General features: G+C 42.4%; 2 protein-coding genes across 9 annotated transcripts in view; one reads left to right on the plus strand and one right to left on the minus strand.

The window, feature by feature from the left end:
• Nucleotides 1-7303, plus strand: part of LOC139539505 (nexilin-like) — a 35118-nt gene extending 27815 nt beyond the window's left edge. For 2 of the 5 annotated variants that reach the window (XM_071342530.1, XM_071342533.1), the window contains 6 exons: nucleotides 141-188; nucleotides 3764-3961; nucleotides 4331-4552; nucleotides 4635-4826; nucleotides 4981-5344; nucleotides 6398-7303. In XM_071342530.1, the coding sequence (XP_071198631.1) occupies nucleotides 141-188; nucleotides 3764-3961; nucleotides 4331-4552; nucleotides 4635-4826; nucleotides 4981-5344; nucleotides 6398-6411 (1038 nt within the window). In that variant the 3' untranslated portion in view covers nucleotides 6412-7303. The other 3 variants (XM_071342529.1, XM_071342528.1, XM_071342531.1) reach the window with 2 other exon arrangements.
• Nucleotides 7304-7419: 116 nt separating this feature from the next.
• Nucleotides 7420-13180, minus strand: LOC139539506 (transmembrane protein 272-like). 4 transcript variants are annotated; one of them, XM_071342536.1, is made up of 6 exons: nucleotides 12905-13180; nucleotides 11264-11319; nucleotides 10552-10635; nucleotides 10270-10320; nucleotides 9953-10156; nucleotides 7420-9367 (listed from the first exon to the last, which is right to left on the minus strand). In XM_071342536.1, exons 2-6 carry the CDS (start codon nucleotides 11268-11270, stop codon nucleotides 9147-9149), a joined length of 567 nt encoding a protein of 188 aa, XP_071198637.1. In that variant the 5' UTR covers nucleotides 11271-11319; nucleotides 12905-13180; the 3' UTR covers nucleotides 7420-9146. The 4 variants fall into 4 exon arrangements, with proteins under 4 accessions (XP_071198637.1, XP_071198636.1, XP_071198638.1 ...); XM_071342535.1 differs by having other exon boundaries at nucleotides 10552-10644; XM_071342537.1 differs by lacking the exon at nucleotides 12905-13180 and having other exon boundaries at nucleotides 11264-12894.
• Between the last annotated feature and the right edge of the window lie 9062 nt (nucleotides 13181-22242).

Below are 22242 nucleotides of genomic sequence, written 5' to 3' on the forward strand. Positions count from 1 at the left end.
TATTTAGTATAGTAACTCAATCTCTAATTGGACTCTAATTGGACATGGATTAATCATACATGATGCTGTAACGTTACTGTACATACTCAAATGGTACACTTGCAATTGCTGTTCCTACCTTCAAAATGATCTCCTTAAAGAGCTCCCTGGATCTGGAAAAACCTAAGACTTCATATCGAGATGGAGAAGTAAGATATTTTCACTTTCAAATGACAATTGTATTTGTACACTGACTAAGAAGAAATAATAGTGATTGCCATGAAATGCTAATACTGTAAGTTCTTACTGTAAATATAAGGTTGTGAATGGATGGCTCTTCATCATGTGTGTCCTGCTTATTCTGACTCTGATTCTACAAGGACAATGGAAGGCTTCTACCTTACTATTATAGAATGAGATAAAGATCTTCATGTCATTCAAAAGCTTTTTACAGGATCATCTGATGAGAAATTCAATGTAATTTGGTTGCCGTAGCTTTTCTGTTCAATGTGATTATGTTGCTTTATCTTTGCTTTTCATCGTGTACTTCTTTGTTTGTGTTTCATTGTGGGAGGGTTTAGGTGGTGGGTTAAATTGTTATTCGAAGCTGATATGATGCAATGATCGATTTGGGATTAAAAATTGTGATGTTGGCGCTAGAGGGAATAGATGCTTTTTTCTAGTTGTTTGTAACTCATTTTGTACATAATGTTTCTGCCACCGTCTCTTATGACCAAAAAGAGCATCTGGATATCAGAACAGTGATTACTCAACTCGAACCGGAAGAAGATTTTTTATTTAACGAGTTAGATTCAAAGGATTCCGGACCAGGCCCAAATCTCCGTCATTCGCAAGAAGAGGAGACGCCGATACAGGGGACGCTGATCCGGGTGCCTTGTGAGAATTCGTCGGCAAGTGGGTAACCCGCCTCTACCATCCGTCCTATTGGCCAACGTGCAATCATTGGATAATAAACTGGATGAGATCCGTTCGAGACTTTCCTACCAACGGGACATTAAAAACTGTAATATCTTATGTTTCACTGAGACATGGCTGAAATATTTATAATATAAAGTTGGCTGGGGGTTTCTAAGCATCGGCAGGACAGAACAGCTATGTTCGGTAAGACGAGGGCTGGGGTGTGTGTCTATTTGTCAATAACAGCTGGGGAACAAAATCTAATATTAATGAAGTCTCTAGGTTTTGCTTGCCTGAGGTAAAGTACCTCATGATAAGCTGTAGACCACACTAGTTAACAAGAGTTTTCATCTATATTTTTTGTAGCTGTCTATTTACCATCACAAACTGATGCTGGCATCACACCTAATGAGCTGTATAAGACCATAATCAAACAAGAAAATGCTCATCCAGAGGCGGCGTTCCAGTGGCTGGGGACTTTAATACAGGAAAACTTAAACCAGTTTTACCTAATTTCTACCAGCATGTCACATATACATCCAGAGGGAAAAAAACTCTAGACCACCTTTACTCCACACACAGAGACGCATACAAAGCTCTCCATCATCCTCCATTTGGCAAATCTGACCATAATTCTATCCTCTGATTCCTGCTTACAAGCAAAAACTAAAGCAGGAAGTACCAGTGACTTGCTCAATATGGAAGTTGTCAGATGACGCAAATGCTAAGCTACAGGACTGTTTTGCTAGCACAGACTGGAATATGTTCCGGGATTCATCCGATGGCATTGAGGACTATACCACATCAGTCACCAGCTTCATCAACAAGTGCATCGATGACGTTGTCCCCACAGTGACCGTACGTACATACCCCAACCAGAAGCCATGGATTACAGGAAACATCCTCACTGTGTTAAAGGGTAGATCTGCCGCTTTCAAGGAGCGGGACTAAAACGCCCGGACGCTTAAAATAAATCCTGCTATGCCCTCCGACGAACCATCAAACAGGCAAAGTGTCAATACAGGACTAAGATTGAATCCTACGACATCGGCTTTGACGCTCGTCAGATGTGACAGGGCTTGCAAACTATTACAGACTTCAAACGGAAGCCCAGCCGTGAGCTGCCCAGTGACATGAGCCTACCAGACGAGCTAAATTACTTCTATGCACTCTTCAAGGCAAGCAACACTAAAGCATGCATGAGAGCACCACCTGTTCCGGACAACTGTGTGATCACGCTCTCCGTAGCCGATGTGAGTAAGACCTTGAAACAGGTCAACATTCACAAGGCCGCAGGGCCAGATGGATTACCAGGACACTCAGAGCATGCGCTGACCAACTGGCAAGTGTCCTCACTGACATTTTCAACCTGTCCTTAACCTAGTCTGTAATACCTACATGTTTCAAGCAGACCACCATAGTCCTTGTGCCCAAGAACACCAAGGTAACCTGACTAATTGGCGCATACCTCCACAACAGATCCACAGATGACACAATCTCTATTGCACTCCACACTCCCCTTTCCCACCTGGTCAAAAGAAACACCTACGTGAGAATGCTGTTCATTGACTACAACTCAGTGTTCAACACCATAGTGCCCTCAAAGCTCATCACTGAGCTAAGGACCCTGGGACTAAACACCTCCCTCTGCAACTGGATACTGGACTTCCTGACAGGCTGCCCTCAGGTGGTAAGGGTAGGCAACAACACATCTGCCACGCTGATCCTCAACACGGGGGCCCCTCAAGGGTGCATGCTTAGTCCCCTCCTGTACTCCCTGTTCACCCACGACTGGATGGCCAAGCATACACTCCAAGTTTGCCGACGACACAATAGTGGTAGGCCTGATCAGCAGCAACGATGAGGCAGCCTATAGGGAGGTCAGAGACCTGACCGTGTGGTGCCAGGACAACAACCTCTCTTTCAACGCGATCAAGACAAAGGAGATGATTGTGGACAAAAGGAAAAGGAGGGCCGAGCACGCCCCCATTCACATCGACAGGGCTGTAGTGGAGCAGGTCAAGAGCTGTCCAAATCACCAACAAACTATCATGGTCCAAACACACCATGACAATCGTGAAGAGGGCACGACACCACCTACTCCCCCCCCAGGAGACTAAAAGATTTGGCATGGGTCCTCAGTTCCTCAAAAAGTTATACAGCTGCACCATTGAGAGCATCCTGACAGGTTGCATCACTGCCTGGTATGGCAACTGCTCGGCATCTGACCGCAGGTACATCACTGACCCAGTACATCACTGGCCAGGCTGTGTCTATGCCAGGCGGTGTCAGAGGAAGGCCCAAAAATTGTCAACGACTCCAGCCACCCTGTCATAGACTGTTCTCTCTGCTACCGCACGGCAAGCGGTACCGGAGCGACAAGTCTAGGTCCAAAAGGCTTGTTAACAGCTTGTACCCCCAAACCAGAAGACTGCTGAACAGTTAATCAAATGGCTACCAGGACTATTTGCACTGACCCTCCCCCCTTTTTTTACACTGCTGCTGCTCACTGTTTATTATCTATGCATAGTCACTTTACCCCTACCTACAGCACATGGACATATTACCTCAATTACCTCAACTAACTTGTACCCCTGCACATTGACTAGGTACCGATATCGCCTGTATATAGCCTCGTTATTGTTATTTTATTGTGTCACTTTTGAAATTATTTTTACTTTAGTTTATTTAGTAAATATTTTCTTAACTCTTATTTTTGTTGGTTAAGGGCTTGTAAGTAAGCATTTCACGGTAAGGTCTACACCTGTTGTATTTGGCCCATGTGACAAACAAACTTTGATTGGATTGTAATTGGTTTATTGTAAGATTGTCAATGACACCATGCTCTGTGTTTGTGTGCCGGTAGGTGCTAGATGAGGACGAGGACGGAATGGTCAAGAGCGAATCCCAGGAAGCATTGCATCCTGGAAAACTGGAGATGAACTTCGAAGAGCTGCTTAAGCAGAAGGAGGAAGCCGATAGGAGGTGCAAGGTGGCGGCGCGCAAAAAGAAAATGGAGCAGGAGAAACAGGAGTTTGAACAGCTCAGACAAGAGATGGGAGAGGTCAGTCATCAACATGGTATCAGTCTCACAATGCTGTTAAAGACCCACAATGCTGTTAAAGACCCACGTGGGAAGTCTCATGGATATTTGCATGGAACTACCAACTGCAGAGATTGATAACAAGATGAGGAGAACCAGGGGCCATATTTATAAAGTATCTCTGGGTAGGAGTGCTGATTTAGGACCAGTTTAGCCTTTTATACCATAATCACAAGATAACATTGACCTGATCCTAGATCAGTACTCTTACTCTGAGACGCTTGATGCATACAGCCTAATTTCTTATGTGTTGAAATGATTAGGCCTATGCTTCTGTTTTGTCTGTATCCTTAAAACTAATCTTATCACTATATGTGTTTCTCTCCTAAGGATGTGGTGAATGAGAGCTCTGATACAGTGAGTAAGGAGTATGAGGAGCTGAAGAAACTCAAGAGGACTGGCTCCATCCAGGCCAAGAACCTCAAGTCCAAGTTTGAGAAGATCAAGCAGTTGAAAGACGAGGAGATCCAGAAGAAGATTGAGGATGTGAGAGCAAAGAGAAAGGCTGTAGATGAGGAAATCAAAGAGAGGGAAGAAGAGAGGATCCAGGAGGTATATATTTTAGCATGATCCTTCAGAATCGCATTGGAACTCCAAACGCGTCGGTCTGTATCATGTTATGCTGTTTTTTCAGGATGATGATGAAGGCAAAAATGACACAGAGAAGGGGGCTGAGGAGGCTCCGTTCAGACAGAAGGTGGACATGCGTGCACGGTTTGAACAAATGGCCAGAGCCAGAGAGGAGGAGGAGAAAAAGAGGGTGGACGAACAGAAGCTTCAGAGGATGCAGTTCGAGCAGCAAGAGATTGACGCCGCTCTCCAAAAAGTAAATCCCTCTTTCATCGGGTTCAATCATCGGGTTTCTCGTTGTTAAACAGTTGACGACGTCCCTGACTCGCATGACATTCTAAAAACGCATGACAGTTCAGTGGAGGGAGGGTTTCCAAAAATAATGTGTCAATGTGTCATATCTTTGTCAGAAAAGGGAAGATGAGGAGGAGGAAGAGGGAAGCATCATCAATAGCTCGGCAGCCTATGAGGATGAGGAGGACCATGCCAGGTCGGGGGCTCCGTGGTTTAAGAAGCCCCTGAAGAACCAATCGGTGGTGGATGCCGAGCCAGTGCGATTCACAGTGAAGATTACTGGGGAGCCCAAGCCGGAGGTGACCTGGTGGTTTGAGGGGGAGATGCTCCAGGACTGTGAAGACTATCAGTACATAGAGAGAGGAGAGACATTCTGCCTCTACCTGCCAGAGACCTTCCCAGAGGACGAGGGCGAGTACATGTGCAAGGCTGTCAACAGCAGAGGCACCGCCGCCAGCACCTGCATCCTAACGATAGAAAGTAAGCAATTGTCCATCTGACTGTCACTGCATGCCTGCATGATGCCACTTCCTGATTTGGTTTTCTCATCTTTCTATGATTGGATGGGATCGCATGCTCCTCTTCCTGATCTTCCTATGATTGGATGGGATCGCATGCTCCTCTTTCTGATTTTCCTATGATTGGATGGGATCGCATGCTCCTCTTCCTGATCTTCCTATGATTGGATGGGATCGCATGCTCCTCTTCCTGATCTTCCTATGATTGGATGGGATTGCATGCTCCTCTTTCTGATTTTCCTATGATTGGATGGGATCGCATGCTCCTCTTCCTGATCTTCCTATGATTGGATGGGATCGCATGCTCCTCTTCCTGATCTTCCTATGATTGGATGGGATCGCATGCTCCTCTTTCTGATTTTCCTATGATTGGATGGGATCGCATGCTCCTCTTCCTGATCTTCCTATGATTGGATGGGATCGCATGCTCCTCTTCCTGATCTTCCTATGATTGGATGGGATTGCATGCTCCTCTTTCTGATTTTCCTATGATTGGATGGGATCGCATGCTCCTCTTCCTGATCTTCCTATGATTGGATGGGATCGCATGCTCCTCTTCCTGATCTTCCTATGATTGGATGGGATTGCATGCTCCTCTTTCTGATTTTCCTATGATTGGATGGGATCGCATGCTCCTCTTCCTGATCTTCCTATGATTGGATGGGATCGCATGCTCCTCTTCCTGATCTTCCTATGATTGGATGGGATCGCATGCTCCTCTTTCTGATTTTCCTATGATTGGATGGGATCGCATGCTCCTCTTCCTGATCTTCCTATGATTGGATGGGATCGCATGCTCCTCTTCCTGATCTTCCTATGATTGGATGGGATTGCATGCTCCTCTTTCTGATTTTCCTATGATTGGATGGGATCGCATGCTCCTCTTCCTGATCTTCCTATGATTGGATGGGATCGCATGCTCCTCTTCCTGATCTTCCTGATCTTCCTCCTCTTCCTCATCGGCTTGGTTCAGTTTCAGCCGTGGGTAATCCCATCTTCTGTTTCTCTCTTCCAGCTGACGACTACTGATGCTCTACTTTTTCTGGAACTTTCCCTGTCTCTCTCACTCCTTTTGTAAAACTTCATCCCTCATGGTAGGGCCAAAAAGAGGAGGAAACAGCATTATGCTCTCCATTCCTTCTCGGGATACACACAACATGAAAAGTGCAATATCGTGTTGTTTATGTATTGCTCATCATTCATCAATAAAGCTGCACTCCCTTTCAGTATTACGTTTAGGATGAAATCTGTGCCAAATCACATATTGATCCCATGAGTGATTGCTGTCACGAATGATGTTCAGATTGATTTTGTGATCATAACATCATATATCAAGGCTGTTCAACTCTGATCCTGGAGGGCTGAAACACTTTTGGTTTTCATCCTCTCCTTCTAATCAGGGACTAATTCAGACTTGGGACACCAGGTGAGTACAATTAACTACTAGGTAGAAACAAAAAACTGAAATGGTTTGGCATTCCAGGACCGGAATTGAATAACACTGTCATAAATCATAACATCTTTGCATCAGGGAAAGTCTCCCTCCAAAGGTAAAATTTTAGAAAGTTCAATTTGAGAATATGGTGCAACCCAATTTAAAGCCTAATGAAATCCCTGTAAAATAGACACAGTATGCATTGCACAGTTAATTTGCAGAATTGGTTACTAATAAAATAATGATCTAATTAGGATTTTTGTTTCTTTTCATTTTTAATATTTGAATAATTATCTGAAAGGTTTGGTTGTAATGTACACTTAGATTTTTCATATCGCAATAGTATTTTTCACATTGAGTTATTAAAGTACAACTCTACAGGAAATTGATGATATAATTGTCTTGGACACTGTTGTATGGCTTGAAATATAGTGACATGTTTGTGATATGTTTATTTAAAGTTTTAATAAAATGTGCTAAATACTAGTCTCTTTGTAACTGTTCTATCATCTTTATAAAACATTAGCTACTGTAACTTAAATGTATGGAGGGATGTATTTTATTACGTTGTAAGACAGTTCGACAGACAGTTGACAATAGACTCTATTTTCAGTTGCACCTTTTTCATGGTACATACTGTATCTTTTAATTAACATGGATCAACGGTAGGTGTATGTAATATACAGGTAGCTGCAAAAAAAAAGGAAACACCAATTTAAAGTGTCTTAGTAGGGCATTGGGCCACCACGAGGCACCAGAACAGTGTCCATGCACCTTGGCATGGATTCCAACAGAGTTCAAGTGTCTGGAACTCTATTGGAGGGATGCGACACCATTCTTCCATGAGAAATTCCATAATTTGGTGTTTTGTTGATGGTGATGGAAAACGCTGTCTCAGACACTGCTCCAGAATCTCCCATAAGTGTTCATATGTGTTGATGTCTGGTGACTGAGACAGCCATGGCATATGGTTTACATTGTTTTCATGCTCATCAAGCCATTCAGTGACCATCGTGTCCTGTGGATGGGCATTGTCATCCTTTGAGGGCATAACCATGGTAGCATTTTTATACATGACCGTAAGCATGACGGGTTGTTAATTGCTGCTCAATTAAGTCAGGAACCACACCTGTGTGGAAGCACCAGCTTTCAATATACTTTGTATCCCTCATTTACTCAAGTGATGCCATAATCTTGGCAGTTACCTGTATATATTCCTTGATATAATACAATTTAACCAATGTCAAAATACAATGAGTGTACAAAACATTAGGAACACCTGCTCTTTCCATGAGATTGATCAGGTGAATCCAGGTGAACGCTATGATCCATTATTGAGGTCACAATTTAAATCCACTTCAATCAGTGTAAATGAAGGGGAGGAGTCAGGTTGAAGATGAAATGTTAGGGCAAGACAAAATATTTATGTGCCTTTGAATGTGGTATGATAGTAGGTGCCAGGCGAACCTGTTTGGTTGTGTCAAGAACTGCAATGCTGCTGGGTTTTTCACGCTCAACAGTTTCCTGTGTGTATCAAGAATGGGCCACCACCCAAATGACATCCAGCCAACTTGACATAACTGTGGGAAGCATTGGAGTCAACACGGGCCAGCATCCCTGTGGTACGCTTTCGACACCTTGTAGAGACCATGCCCCGACGAATTGGTGCTGTTCTGAGAGCAAAAGGGATTGCAACTAATGAAGGTGTTCCTAACATTTTGTACACTCAGTGTATATTAAAACCTATATGTTCATCAGCAACAACTTTTAAATTATTTTCTTTATCACAAAAAAATAGGAAAACAGGAAAACAGTGTTATGTGAACAGTACCTATTGCAGAGTGTTGTGTGTGGATGCAAAACACACATAGCTAAGAGAAAAGTATCACAAAAACTGCTTTTTTAAACCATAATCATACCGTAGATTAATAAAATGTACCGCTTTTACAAAATGATGGTGAAGCTAAGAAGACAAGAGCACGATAGACGTCCCTTGTCCCATCCCTCCTTCAGACGTTCCATCCCTCCTTCAGACGTTCCATCCCTCCTTCAGATGTTCTATCCCTCCTTCAAACGTTCCATCCCTCCTTCAAACGTTCTATCCCTCCTTCAAACGTTCCATCCCTCCTTCAGACATTCCATCCCTCCTTCAGACGTTCTATCCCTCCTTCAGACGTTCTATCCCTCCTTCAAACGTTCTATCCCTCCTTCAAACGTTCCATCCCTCCTTCACACGTTCCATCCCTCCTTCACACGTTCCATCCCTCCTTCAAACGTTCCATCCCTCCTTCAAACGTTCCATCCCTCCTTCAAACATTCCATCCCTCCTTCAGACGTTCCTGTGGAAGTCTCTGTCTGGCTGTGGTTGTCCATTTAGCAGAATGCCACAGAACAGACCTTTGCAGCAGTTAGCTAGCATCGCTCCCAACACCAAGGTTTCAAGCACTGCGTTCCAGAAGGCAAACGTGTACAGGGTCTTGTTGCAGTACTGGCCGTCTGAACGGGTCGGGTCGTAGTTGGGTTGGTATATAGAGAAGATCCACACATTTCCTGCAGACAGTTTTGACAAATAGGTCATAAAGAAAACAATACCATGTGTCAATTACATTTTTATTGACAATATACAGACCTGTAGAACGTGACTAGGCCACACCTTCTGTGTAGTATTATACTTTGTCATTGTTTGTTTTGTTTGTATAGTGCATATTTCCCCCTTCATTGTAAGCAATCAGATTGCTCACCTGATCTGTGACACACACAGTGGTGGAAAAAGTACCCAGTTGTCACACTTGAGTAAAAGTAAAGAAACATTAATAGAAAATGACTCAAGTAAAAGTGAAAGTCAGCCAGTAAAATGCTACTTGAGTAAAAATCAAAAAGTATTTGGTTTTAAATATAATTAAGTATCAAAAGTATTAATACTTTTAAATTCCATATATTAAGCAAACCAGAAAACAATACAATGTTTCAATTACATTTATATTAACAATATACAGACCTGAAAATATATTTTATGTTTTGTGTATTACATAAAAGTTATGTGTTTTTTTAAAACTTGAAATGTGTTGATAATGAAACAAACAATTACAGCCCTCTACCTTGTGTTCATGTTTTTACAGCAATACTTTCTCTCACCAGCAATGATCCAACAGAACACTGACAAAGCCAGCAAGAACTGCAGTGAGACACAGATACAGCTCTTTGGGGTCTGCTGCCCCCTCCCCTCTGGTTCCCAGGGGAACGACATCCATGTTGTCATAATCAGGTTGAAGATGGCCATCCATAGCAGGTAGTTGGGGATGTACGGTTGCTGGGGGCAATCATTTTTGTACACGACACCTATGTATGGAAATAAGCACTTTAGGTGGTAATAAACAATATGATAGAGGTAACAGGATAGAAATAGGGGAAGTTCCACAGGAAATGCATGTCTAAACAGAAATGTAACTGACCTATGACGATCCGGGCAACGGTTATAACAGTGAACACAAGTGTGGCCCATACTGGAGAGAGGAACAGAGAAAGGACTGAAAGTCACCAACATGTTTTCCTCTCTCTAATTGGAGACACAATGCAGACACTAATAATAATATTTAGAATTGATTGTATATACTGTATAGCACTTTACCAGATGCTCAAAGCACTTTACATTGTAATACGTTGTAATATAGTTAGAAAAACACAACTTTTGAATCTGTTGTTTCAATAATGCTGTGGATTGTGGAATGACCCACCTGTAAGTCGTGGCGGTTGTGGTGGTGGAGGATCCAATGTGAAGTTCCATACCACACCCACTGTTACTGACACGGGCTGACCAGCTTGGGGAGCTAGACAGTTAGTGTGAATATTATATTGACATTTCCGAAAGATGTCAAATACTCAGAAACATTTCACAAAAATCACGAGATGCAAATTGCAAAGCCTGATAGGAAGACACAGACCTGCTATGCTTGTTCGAAGTAGAGTAGCTATGGTCATAGCAAGACATTTATATACAACGTCAGGGATAACTTTTAGTAAAACTATGTCCATCGAGGTAATACCCTTTGTGAACTTCTTCCTGTCTGGGCAGGCCTTCAAAATCAATAGATATTTGCTAAAACCAGGGCTTATACAGTATTTTACTGTATCCTACTTATACGGTACTTCACTCCCCTAATCAGTTCCAGTACAGCTGTACTGTCAGTACAATTTCGATGCCTATTACTATTTTTTTAAGGACTCAAGCATACTATCTCTACTCCTATTTATCATAACTCTGAGCCTTTTGGTTACTGTGGTAACTAATATATTTGCATCACTAGTACTATACTGTATCTCAATATCCAAATGTAAGGATGTAATATACAGTGCATAAACAATATTAAGCAACCTTGAAAATGATTTTAAAACCCCTGTAAATGTCCAAAACATAAGTGGCAATTTTGTAGTTGCTGCTGTACTTACCCGCCATTTCAGCTGACAGTGTCTGTTCTTCCCATTATCTGTGTTATGTCGTCCTTCTTTCTCAGAGGTAGTGTTATGGGAAATTGAACAACAAAAGATTAAGGGGATTTTTTAAAGCTAATGTCAAAGGATTGTTGATGGTCTAGATATTTGTTTATGTTTTCCATGTAGTGTGACTAGGCCACACCTTCTGTGTAGTATTATACTTTGTCATTGTTTGTATAGTGCATATTTCCCCTTCACTGAAAACAAATCAGATTGCCTCACCTGATCTGTGACACACACAGTCGTGCAGAAAGTACCCAATTGTCACACTTGAGTAAAAGTAAAGATACCTTAATAGAAAATGACTCAAGTAAAAGTCAGCCAGTAAAATACTACTTTAGTAAAAGTCTAAAAGTATTTGGTTTTAAATATACTTAAGTATCAAAAGTAAATGTAATTGCTCAAATATACTTAAGTATGAGACGTAAAAGTAAAAGTATGAATCATTTAAAATTCCTTATATGAAGCAAACCAGACGGCACCATTGTTATGTTTTCAAAATATACGGATAGCGGCACACTCCAACACTCAGACACCATTTACAAATGGAGCATTTGTGTTTAGTCAGGCCGCCAGATCATCGGTAATTTATTTATTTATTTATTTATTTCACCTTTATTTAACCACAGGTGGTAATAGGGATGACCAGGGATGTTCTCTTGATAAGTGCATAAATTTGACAATTTTCTGTCCTGCTAAGCATTCAAAATGTAACAAGTACTTTTAACCTCATGGCTTGGCTTTTGTTCTGACATGCACTGTCAACTGTGGAACCTTATGAAGACAGGTGTGTGCCTTTCCAAATCATGTCAAATCAATTGAATTTCCCACAGGTGGACTCCAATCATGTTGTAGAAACGCCTCAAGGATGATCAATGGAAACAGGATGGACCTGAGCTCAATGTCGAGTCTCTTAGCAAAGGGTCTGAATAACTTATTTATGTTTTTTTAAAATGTTTAATACTTCTGCAAATATTTCTAAAATCCTGTTTTTTGCTTTGTCATTAATAAGGATTTCAAGTTTCTGTCCTATGTCTAGGAAACATAAGAAAGCTCACAAACATTTTTTGTTTTTTTGGACACCCCTTATTTTTGTTGACGCAAAACTACCTCCATCCTTCCATTCATTTGTATGGGTTACCTTCAGACGTGTCCTGTGACACTTGTGGGAGGTTTATAGCAAAGCGGAGAACACTATTGTACTGGGATACCAACTAATATGAGGGAGACTCTCACATTAGTTGGTATCCCAAACAGTTTGGACGCTACCAAACAGAAGTTGGCATATCGATGGTATCGACTTCAGACGAGTCCCGTTGTCATAATAGTTTGTAGGCCAAACCGTTCGGACCCTACAGACATTATCGAGAGAAGACCGATTTCGGGATGTGTCATAGTCTGACAAACAGTGCTGTAGCTCTGCCACTTTCCACCGCAGATGCAGAAGGGCAACATAGGCAGATGCAGTGGATTGAGACGCAGTCCATGCAAAATTATATCTCTAGCTTAAATTATCTCTAGTTTAAACTGACAGATTTTTATTTTTATTATGTTTATTACATTGACGCACGGGTGAACAAGGAACTGGATGTCTACCTGTTCAAATTATAAATAGGGGTGTCGGCGGTCTTCTTCGGCGGTGGCAGGTTCAGTGGGCGAGCCAAGAACTGGAGAGCAGCGGCTTGTTCCTAACCAACCTGTGTTGGTATAATTCTCCAGGAAAGTGCTCAACCCAGACGACCCCAAAGATGACCATCCTGTCTCAAAGAAGAAGAGGTGGGGGATGTGGAGTTGAGGGGTCCTTGGAATTCTCAGAAAAGAAACATCCTGAATGGGGAGAGCAGAGGAGGGTGCTAAAGCACAAGGAGTGGATGAGTAGTCTGAAACTTTGCTTTCGCTTTCTGCTTGCTCTTGTTATAAACTCTGGCTTGCTCTACGTGGGCGTTGGAATGGGGAAAAGATAGGAAAATATTGCGCAAGGTGATTATATGTGTACAATAAGTGATAATTATTGTACATAGATTGAAAGAAGAACATAAGACCAGCATAGAAATAGAGAGTGAGTGTTCAGGCCTAGGGGGTTGCTGGATAAAAGCACAGGAGGAATTACATTTTCTTCTTTAAGGATTAAGATTTTAAAAGGGTAGTTATTTAACTCCACATGTCCTAATTGAATTGGCTGATGAGTTGTTCAATCGAAGAGAAAAGATTAATGATGGTAGCAAATAGAAGTATCGCAACAGGGTTTCTATGAGAACAGACAGAAAATGGAACTGACATAGATGAGCTCTACTGGCAGATATATGAAGAACAGGAAGTTAACATGATGACTCGGGCCTACCACATTAGTAGGGGAGAGGGCATAGAGGTTGCATATGGCTCAGTAAAGAAATTAGAAGGCCTGGCGAGTGGAGAAGAGAATAGGTTATATGAAAAAGGAGTAAGAAAAGCCTGTGTTATGGTTACTAAGCTGGAGATAGAGACCTGATATTCATCTTAAGATGAATGCACTAAATGTAAGTCGCTCTGGATAAGACAGTCAGCTAAATTACAAAAATCTCAAAGTAAAATGTAGATGCTCTACAGACTATCAGTAAATTTCAAATATATAACCCTAAACTTAACCCTAACCCTATCCTTAATCTTTATCCTAACCCTTATTCTAAACCATAACCTTAGCAATCAGTTGCTTATCAACAGATAGTATGACCATCTAAAAGCCATTTTCATACGTGTAGAGGACAAAGTGCCCTCCACAGGAGAACACCACAGCCATGCAGATGCTGCCCAAGCTGTTGAACCAGAAAACAAACAGCTAGGCCTATGTGACAGTACTTCTGGTGGACTCATGGTTGGGGGGGACATATGGAGTACACCAACACGTTGCCTAGGGATACAGAGAATACACACGGAATAGTGTGAGACAGTAGGCCTAATACTCACATGCATATTGTGTAATGACAGTATTGTTTACTTTGTGGCATACTGCGTAGACCATGCATTGATGACTATGTGAAGAGGACTATTCTGCAACTTATTGTGTTCAGTCCTATAGTTTGTGCCCCAACGTATATATCATATCTATTCTATACTACACAAAAATAAATGCTACATGCTACATGCTACATGTAACGTATACGCTGGGAATCAGGAAGCAGGTGGAGAAGGTGAGTTTAATAATAAGAAAAAGGCAGATCAACAAAACAGGAGAAGAGTACTGAACGTGACAAAACCAATACTGCCTGATGACTGAGGGCTAAATAAAGGGAGAGTAATCAATGTGATGATGAAGTACAGGTTTGCGTAACGATGGGGAGCAGGTGTTCATAATGATGGTTGCCAGTTAGGAGACCGGCGACGTCAAGTGCTGGAGCAGAGGAGCGGGAGTAGGCGTGACAGTACCGCCCCCCCCTGATGCACGGCTCCAGCCACAGGACGAGGCGCACCTCTGGGCCGTACCCCTCCCAGTCCATCAGGTACTGGAGCCAACTCCAACAATGTCGGGAGTCCAGGAGGGACCTGACAACATAGTCAGGGTTCCCATCGATGTCCAGGGGAGGTGGAGGGGTATTGTGGGGGGCGGCACCAGCCAGAGGACCAGAACCACCAGCCTGAGGAGGGAAACATGAAAAGAGGGTGAAATCCAGTAGTTGATGGGGAGTTGTAAACAATATGTTACCTCGTTGATCCTCTGGAAGGACCTTGAAGGACCCCACAAACCGGGGGCTCAGCTTCCGGCAGGGCAGGCGGAGTGGGAAGTTTCTGGTGGAGAGCCAGACACAAATCACCAGGATGGAACATGGTAGCCTCACTGTGGTGGCGGTCCGCCTGCTCCTTCTGGCGGTGGATGGCGCTGGAGCCTCACGTGGGCAGCATTCCAAAACTCCTCTGAGCGCCGGAACCAGTCGTCCACCGCAGGGACTCCGGTCAGCCTTGGGATCCACGGGGCCAGGACCAGGTGATATCCCAGGACGCACTGGGAGTCAGCCCGGTGGAGGAGTAACAAAGTGAGATCTGGGCGTACTCCGCCTAGGGAAGGAACCGGGCCCACTTCTCCTGCCGGTCTTGGCAGAGACTCCTAAGTAACCTCCCCTGCTCCTTTTTTGAAAATGTTTTTAAGGGGTGTATCAGCTTAATATTGCGGAAAGAATGTTGCTTCCATCAATGTAATTGTCTGCATCATTTCCAATACCCCATATTTTTGGGGTAAATATATTCATATACATACATATACACATATTTACGTACACATACTGTACCTATATAGACAGACATACTTTTTTTTAGAATATACCTTTATTATTCCCTGCAAACCCTACCACCCTTCCCCCAATTAGAGTAAACCAATAAACACCTAGGCTTCTTCTACCTTCAGTTTATATATCTTATACACATTTTACAGAAACAATTTATTTTACAATAGTTATATTTTATTTGTTTTTAGTCCTTCCTCTAATTCTGATGTCCATCCAGTTTGATTTCTATTTGTAACTGTGCTATTTAACAAAAGTTCTGAACCTATATACATTTTACAGACCCCATATGTTTTACATTGGTTATCTTGTTATTATTCCCAGCCTTCAGCTCCATTCAACCCCTCCCATCTATCTCTCAACATCATCCATTTTGGATTTCTATTTGCCATATATTTTTCAACTGTGCAGTGATGCTTCACAAAAGTGTTGAACCTTTCTACTCTCATAGCTTCTACAGATTGTAAATTAAAAAGTAACATTTCTGCTAAAATAATAATTATATTACTTATTGATTGACTATGACTTTTCAAATCACCCAGTATTGTTATCTGCAGCATTAGTTCTAGGCAAATGTTGCAATTCTTCAGCCATTCCTGGACCTGTGACCAAAAACAAGCTACATATGGACAATACCAAAATAAATGATCTATTGACTCTGCCTCCTCACAGCAGAATCTGCAGAGCTGGGAATATTGTATCCCCCATATATATATAACATTCTATTGGTTGCAATAATTTTCTATAGTAATTTAAAATAAAAAATTCGAAGTTTTGTGTATCAATTCATAAACCATGTGCCATGGAATGGGCACATCGAAAATCTCTTCCCAACTATTTAGCAATTTATATTGCACAGCTGTCAGTTTTTTGGTCCTTAAATGAAATTGGTATATGTTTTTATTTATCACACTTTTCTTTAACCATTTATGTTCTTTAATACAGGGCCGACATACAAGTTCCTTAATTTTTTCCCCCTTCTACTTGCCTCTTCCATTTTTGTGGTAATGCTGCAATTAATTGATTGTAATTTTGGGTAGAGCAGACTTTTCCATATGTCTGTGTTAGCTGTGACATAACTCCACCAGTCCTATTTATTCACTGATTTATGATATCATTTATTTATTGATTTATGATATCATTCACTAAAATTATACCTTTTTTAAACACTTCTTCGAAAAATATATATTTTTAAATCAATTAGAATATTTGAGTTTAACCACAATGTTTGTTGTATTATTTGTTCTGTCTTTTCAGGTGTAATTAAACTGAAATTGCAACCAACCTTCTAAGGCTTGTTTAAAAAATAATGATATTTTGGAGATTATTTCCTTTTCAAACAACCGAAAGTGAGCAGGTGTAATCTGAATAAAGGGAAAAAGGCCCATCTTAAACATAGGATTAGACATTCTTACCAATTTACTAGAGAACCAGTTTGGATTTAAATATAACTTTTGTATGACTGATGCCTTTAGTGAGAGGTCCAATGCTTTAATAATTTCTGCCCTCCGAATTCATATTCGTAATATAAATAGGCCCTTTTAATTTGTCTGGCTTGCCGTTTCAAATAAAATGGAATATTTTTTGTGCATATAATTGTTATAGAATTTTGGAATCAACGTTCATAAAATTCAATTATCTTAATTGGTCTGCAACCCAGAGGTTGTAAAGTTCTGGTTTTAAATGACACAGACAGAATTCCCAGCTCACAATTGATCAAATCCAAGTTTATTTGCGAGAGCTCTGCTGTGCATATCCCGTGGTCCCGTGTGGCTCAGTTGGTAGAGCATGGCGCTTGCAACGCCAGGGTTGTGGGTTCATTCCCCACTGGGGGACCAGGATGAATATGTATGAACTTTCCAATTTGTAAGTCGCTCTGGATAAGAGCGTCTGCTAAATGACTTAAATGTAAATGCATATACAAAGATGTTCCTTCTCTTAACCTACACACTAACATTTGGATTCTCCTTTTTCTCCTGGAGTCTCACCACAGTTTATTACCACTCAGCTGACAGTTCCAGTCCCCCCCAGATACGGCAAACCTGGAGGGGTTCTCCCTGTCCTATCTTATCTCCCCAGAGTAATAGCTGGGTCGGTTCAAACATCGGTTAAGGCTCCTCTTTGTTTTCTTTCGGCACACACATACATTCCTCTCTTCCCATGTCCAACCTAGTAGGTCTTATGTTTATCAGCTTTTATTACTCATTGTCCATGCTACATAACCTCTAATCCTAATGGTTAAGTTTCCGGGTAGAATTATTTAATCATTTATCTTAAACCTTGATAAAATCTTTTAACAATAATTTAAAAAGCAGGTCGCTAGGTGTAGGCAAAACCATAAGCAAAAAGGTAAACTGTGATATGACTAAAGAGTTAATCAGGGTGATTTTTCCACAAATAGACAGGTATTTTCCTTTCCATGGTAGCAGGATCTTATCTATTTTTGCTAACTTTCTATAAAAATGTATTGGAGTGAGATCATTTCTTTCTTTTGGGATTTGTATACTGAGTATGTCCACATCTCCGTCAGACCATTTAATTGGTAAACTACATGGTAATGTAAAATGTGTATTGTTTAGTGATCCAATACGTAATATAGTACACTTATCATAATTTGGTTTTAATCCAGAGAGGATAGCAAAAGTATCTAGATCCTCTATGAGGCAGTGGAGAGATTCTAAATGTGGTTTTAAAAGAAAACATGAATCATCAGCGTACAATGACACCTTAGTTTTTAAGCCATGGATTTCTAATCCCTTAATATTATTGCTTGATCTAATTTTAACAGCTAACATTTCAATGGCAATAATAAATAGATATGCCGATAGCGGACAACCTTGTTTTACTGCTCTGGATAGTTAAAAACTTTCTGAGATGTAGCCATTATTTACTATTTTACACCTAGGGTTACTATACATAATTTTAACCCATTTTATAAGAGATTCCCCCAAATTTAAATATTCTAGGCATTTATATAAAAACTCCAGTCGTACTTTATCAAAATCAGCTATGAAAACCAGGTCTGGTGTCCCCGATATTTCCCTAGCTCCTAGTTGATCCTATCCACCTGCCCGTTGGACTGAGGCCGGTACACAGATGTGAGGCTGGCCGTGGCCCCCAGCTTCTCCATGAAGGCTCTCCATACCCACAACGTGAATTGGAGGCCACCGTCAGAGACTAAGGCCACCGTCAGAGACTAAGTCCTCCGGAAGACCATAGTTCCGGAAGACCTGCTGAAACAGTGCCTCAGCGACCTGGAGAGCGGTAGTGAGACCAGAGAGAGGGATAAAACGGCAGGATTTTGACAATCTGTCCATAACAACCATAATAGCGGTGGAACCATCAGATGGGGTAAGATCAGTAACAAAATTTATGGACAGATGGGACCAAGGCCGCTGAGGTACGGGAAAGGGAAGGAGTTTCCATGCTGGAGCGTGCCGGGGAGATTTGGTTTGGGCATGTACGGAGCAGCAGTTGACATAGCGGGCGACGTCCTGCGCCAAGGTAGGCCGACAGTACATGGTGGTAATGGATTGAATGGTGCGGGTGATACCTGGGCGTCCAGCGGCGAGGGATGTGTGCACCCAGGTCAACAGCCGATCCCTTACCCCCGTGGGGACGTAGGTGCGCACCGGAAAGCAGGTAGCAGGCGTGGGTTCCCTCTCCAGAGCCTGGCGGATGTCCATGTCTACATCCCAAAGCACGGGGGCAATGACTCGGGAGGGTGGAATGATGGGCACATTCAGGACAGGAACATCTCCTGAATCGTGTTGACGGAACAGGGCATCGGCTTTGATGTTCTTTGAACCTGGGCGATATGACAGGGTGAAGGTAAATCTAGTAAAGACATGGGCCCACCTTGCTTGGTGCGGGTTCAGCCATCTCCCTGTCCATATGTACTCCAGGTTCCGATTGTTGGTGAGTAGTAGGCACATGGATACAATTTCTGTGGGTTACCTTGGCGTTGGCACAGGACGGCCCCCATGCCCACTTCAAAAGCGTCCACCTTCACCACGAAGGGCAGCGTAGGATCTGGGTCTTTCAGCAACGGGGAGGAGGTGAAACACCCCTTCAGTAGACGGAAGGCCTCATCGGTTGCAGGACTCCACACCAACTTACGGGGACCACCCTTGAGGAGAGAGGCAATGGAGCCAAAGTTTTTAATGAAGCAGCGGTAGAATTTGGCAAACCCCCAAAAACATTGTAGCCCCTTTGCAGTGGTTGTGACTTGCCATGACCTGACTGCCTCGACCTTCCTCTCATCCACCGTCACTCCTTGCGGGCTGATCCGGTTAATCAAGAAGACAGCTACCTGATGGAACTGGCACTTTTCGCTTTCACTTACAGACAGTTCTCCAGTAGGTATCCCAGGACTACTTGGACGTGGGCGATGTGATCCTCCAAGGTAGCCGAGTAGACCAGGATGTCGATATACATGACCACCTGGCGCCCGAGCATGTCCCGGAACACCTCGTTCATGAATGCCTGGAATACCGACGGAGCACTGGCTAATCTATAAGGCATCACCAAGTACTCGTAGTGGCCATACATCATACTGAAGGTTCCATTCATCCCCCTCCCGGATGCGGATCAGATCGTAGGCACTTTGCAGGTCCAGTTTAGTAAAACAAAACGGGCACCGCGGAGCTGGTCGATAGCGGCCGGCACCAGAAGAGGGTAGCAGTACCTGGTGGTGATGTAATTGAGGCCTCTGTAAACAATGCACAGATATAGACCTCCGTCCTTCTTGGCCACGAAGAAGAAGCCTGCCGATGCAGGGGAGGTGAATGGGCGGACAGGTGTCGCGGGTCTTGGAGAAAACTTAACGGAAATCCTGGTAAACCTCTGGGATGTCGGGCTGGAAGGCAACCACAGAACTCTCAACCGACGTGGTGGGGAGATGGTGGGGTCATGACGTTGGAGCCACGGGAGGCTGAGGATGGCTTAGTGTACGGTGCAGTGATGATGAGGAAGGGAAGGCTTTCTTGGTGCATGGATCCAACGGTGAGGGTGAGTGGTGCTGTGATGTGCGTGATTGTGCCGGATCCCAATGGTCGTTTATCCAAGGAGAGGAGAGCGGGTACGAGACGATGTTGTCATGACGTGGCCCTCTTTGGGTATAGCGAGTGCCTTCCCCCTCTCTCTCCCTCTTACACCCAGGTTTTGTTATCTCAGGTCATATATTCCTGGAGGAGACTCTCTCCCTCATGCAGTATATAGAGAGAAAGCTTCACAGTAGTACAAAGGAATTTCTTCTACATCACAGAACTTGAGAACTGAACAATATCCATGTTTTGGAGTATGTGTAAACGGTCGGTGGAGAAACCAGCTACGACCGGTCCGTTTTGTTTCATGATTGTGACCTCAGGAAAGACAATACAGCCACATTACCATAACTCTGTTTATACAGGAGCCTCCGTTATGAGGCTTGCATCTAATTATTGTATAAAATGAATGAGTAAAGATGAAACTATTTGTGAAATTGTGTAATGTGATTTTAAACCGTTAATGTGAGAGAATTGTATTCCCTTTAAAGTTTAACTAAGTCATTGGCCCGCCCCATGTGCACAGATATTGATCTGGCATGATGGGACAGTCCTTTTCTACTGTTACGAATATAACTCCCACCTGAAGGTATTCCCTTCAGACCATGCCTATCTCGGTCAGCTGAGGGAGCTAAGGTTGAGTAGAGACCACAAGAATCTCAGTATAAGCTAAGGTTGTAATGGCTGTTGAAACTCTGAGACTATCGATTCCAACAGAATAAGAGCAACTCTTCGATACTGATTACTAGTCTGCAGCTAGGAATTATGTACCATTGAATGCGAAGACTGACAACCGCCAAAACATCTATTCTATAAAGGCATTTCTGAATGGGACTCTGAAGTATCCATTCTAACCACGAGATACTTCATGGGAGCAGAGTCGATCAGATGAACTTTCCAACAGAAAGACAGATGATTCCAACAGAGATCACGACGACACACTGAGCATAAATATATATTAATTGCAATTATTCCGGAATGAGTGAGCGTTCATATGCAAAGGATTAGCATTTCAATCAATATAATTATCAACTGTGTAGTGACTCTTTTGTCTTTCCCACCCTTCTCAGTCCACACCCACTTCCCTTTGTCTACCAAGTCGCCATATCGGCTTAGCCCACTAGGGAACATCACCTATCATTTCCTTGTAACTATATCTACTGTTTGTTTGTTTATGCATTTCTGTGATTATTTAGTTAGTTAGTAAATAAATGATTAAGACAATTGATGTATGGATGATTCATAGTGAAGGATGGGTTCGTGCAGATAACCAACAATTTACGACGTTTGGAATGAGACTAACGTGAGGTAAAGAATAATTCATTAATTAGATGACTAATTGATCAGATACTAAAATATCTGAAAAGTTATATTAGGAAAATTATAACTTTGTAATCTGAAGATTTTCCTTGGTGCCCCGACTTCCTTGTTAATTACATTTACATGATTAGTTTAATCATATAATAATAATTACAGAGAATTGATTTGATAAAATAACAGTCTTCAATTTAATGATGCCAAAGACACGACAATGTTCAGGGAGGTGGCCTGGTCGATGAAATTCCCTGCGGCTGTAGAGACAACACATGAGGGACAGCCAGCCAGTGAAATGGAAACCAGGAATTGTTTGGCGGAA

This window comes from Salvelinus alpinus, chromosome 15, assembly GCF_045679555.1.
Source record: "Salvelinus alpinus chromosome 15, SLU_Salpinus.1, whole genome shotgun sequence".
NCBI lineage: Eukaryota > Metazoa > Chordata > Actinopteri > Salmoniformes > Salmonidae > Salvelinus > Salvelinus alpinus.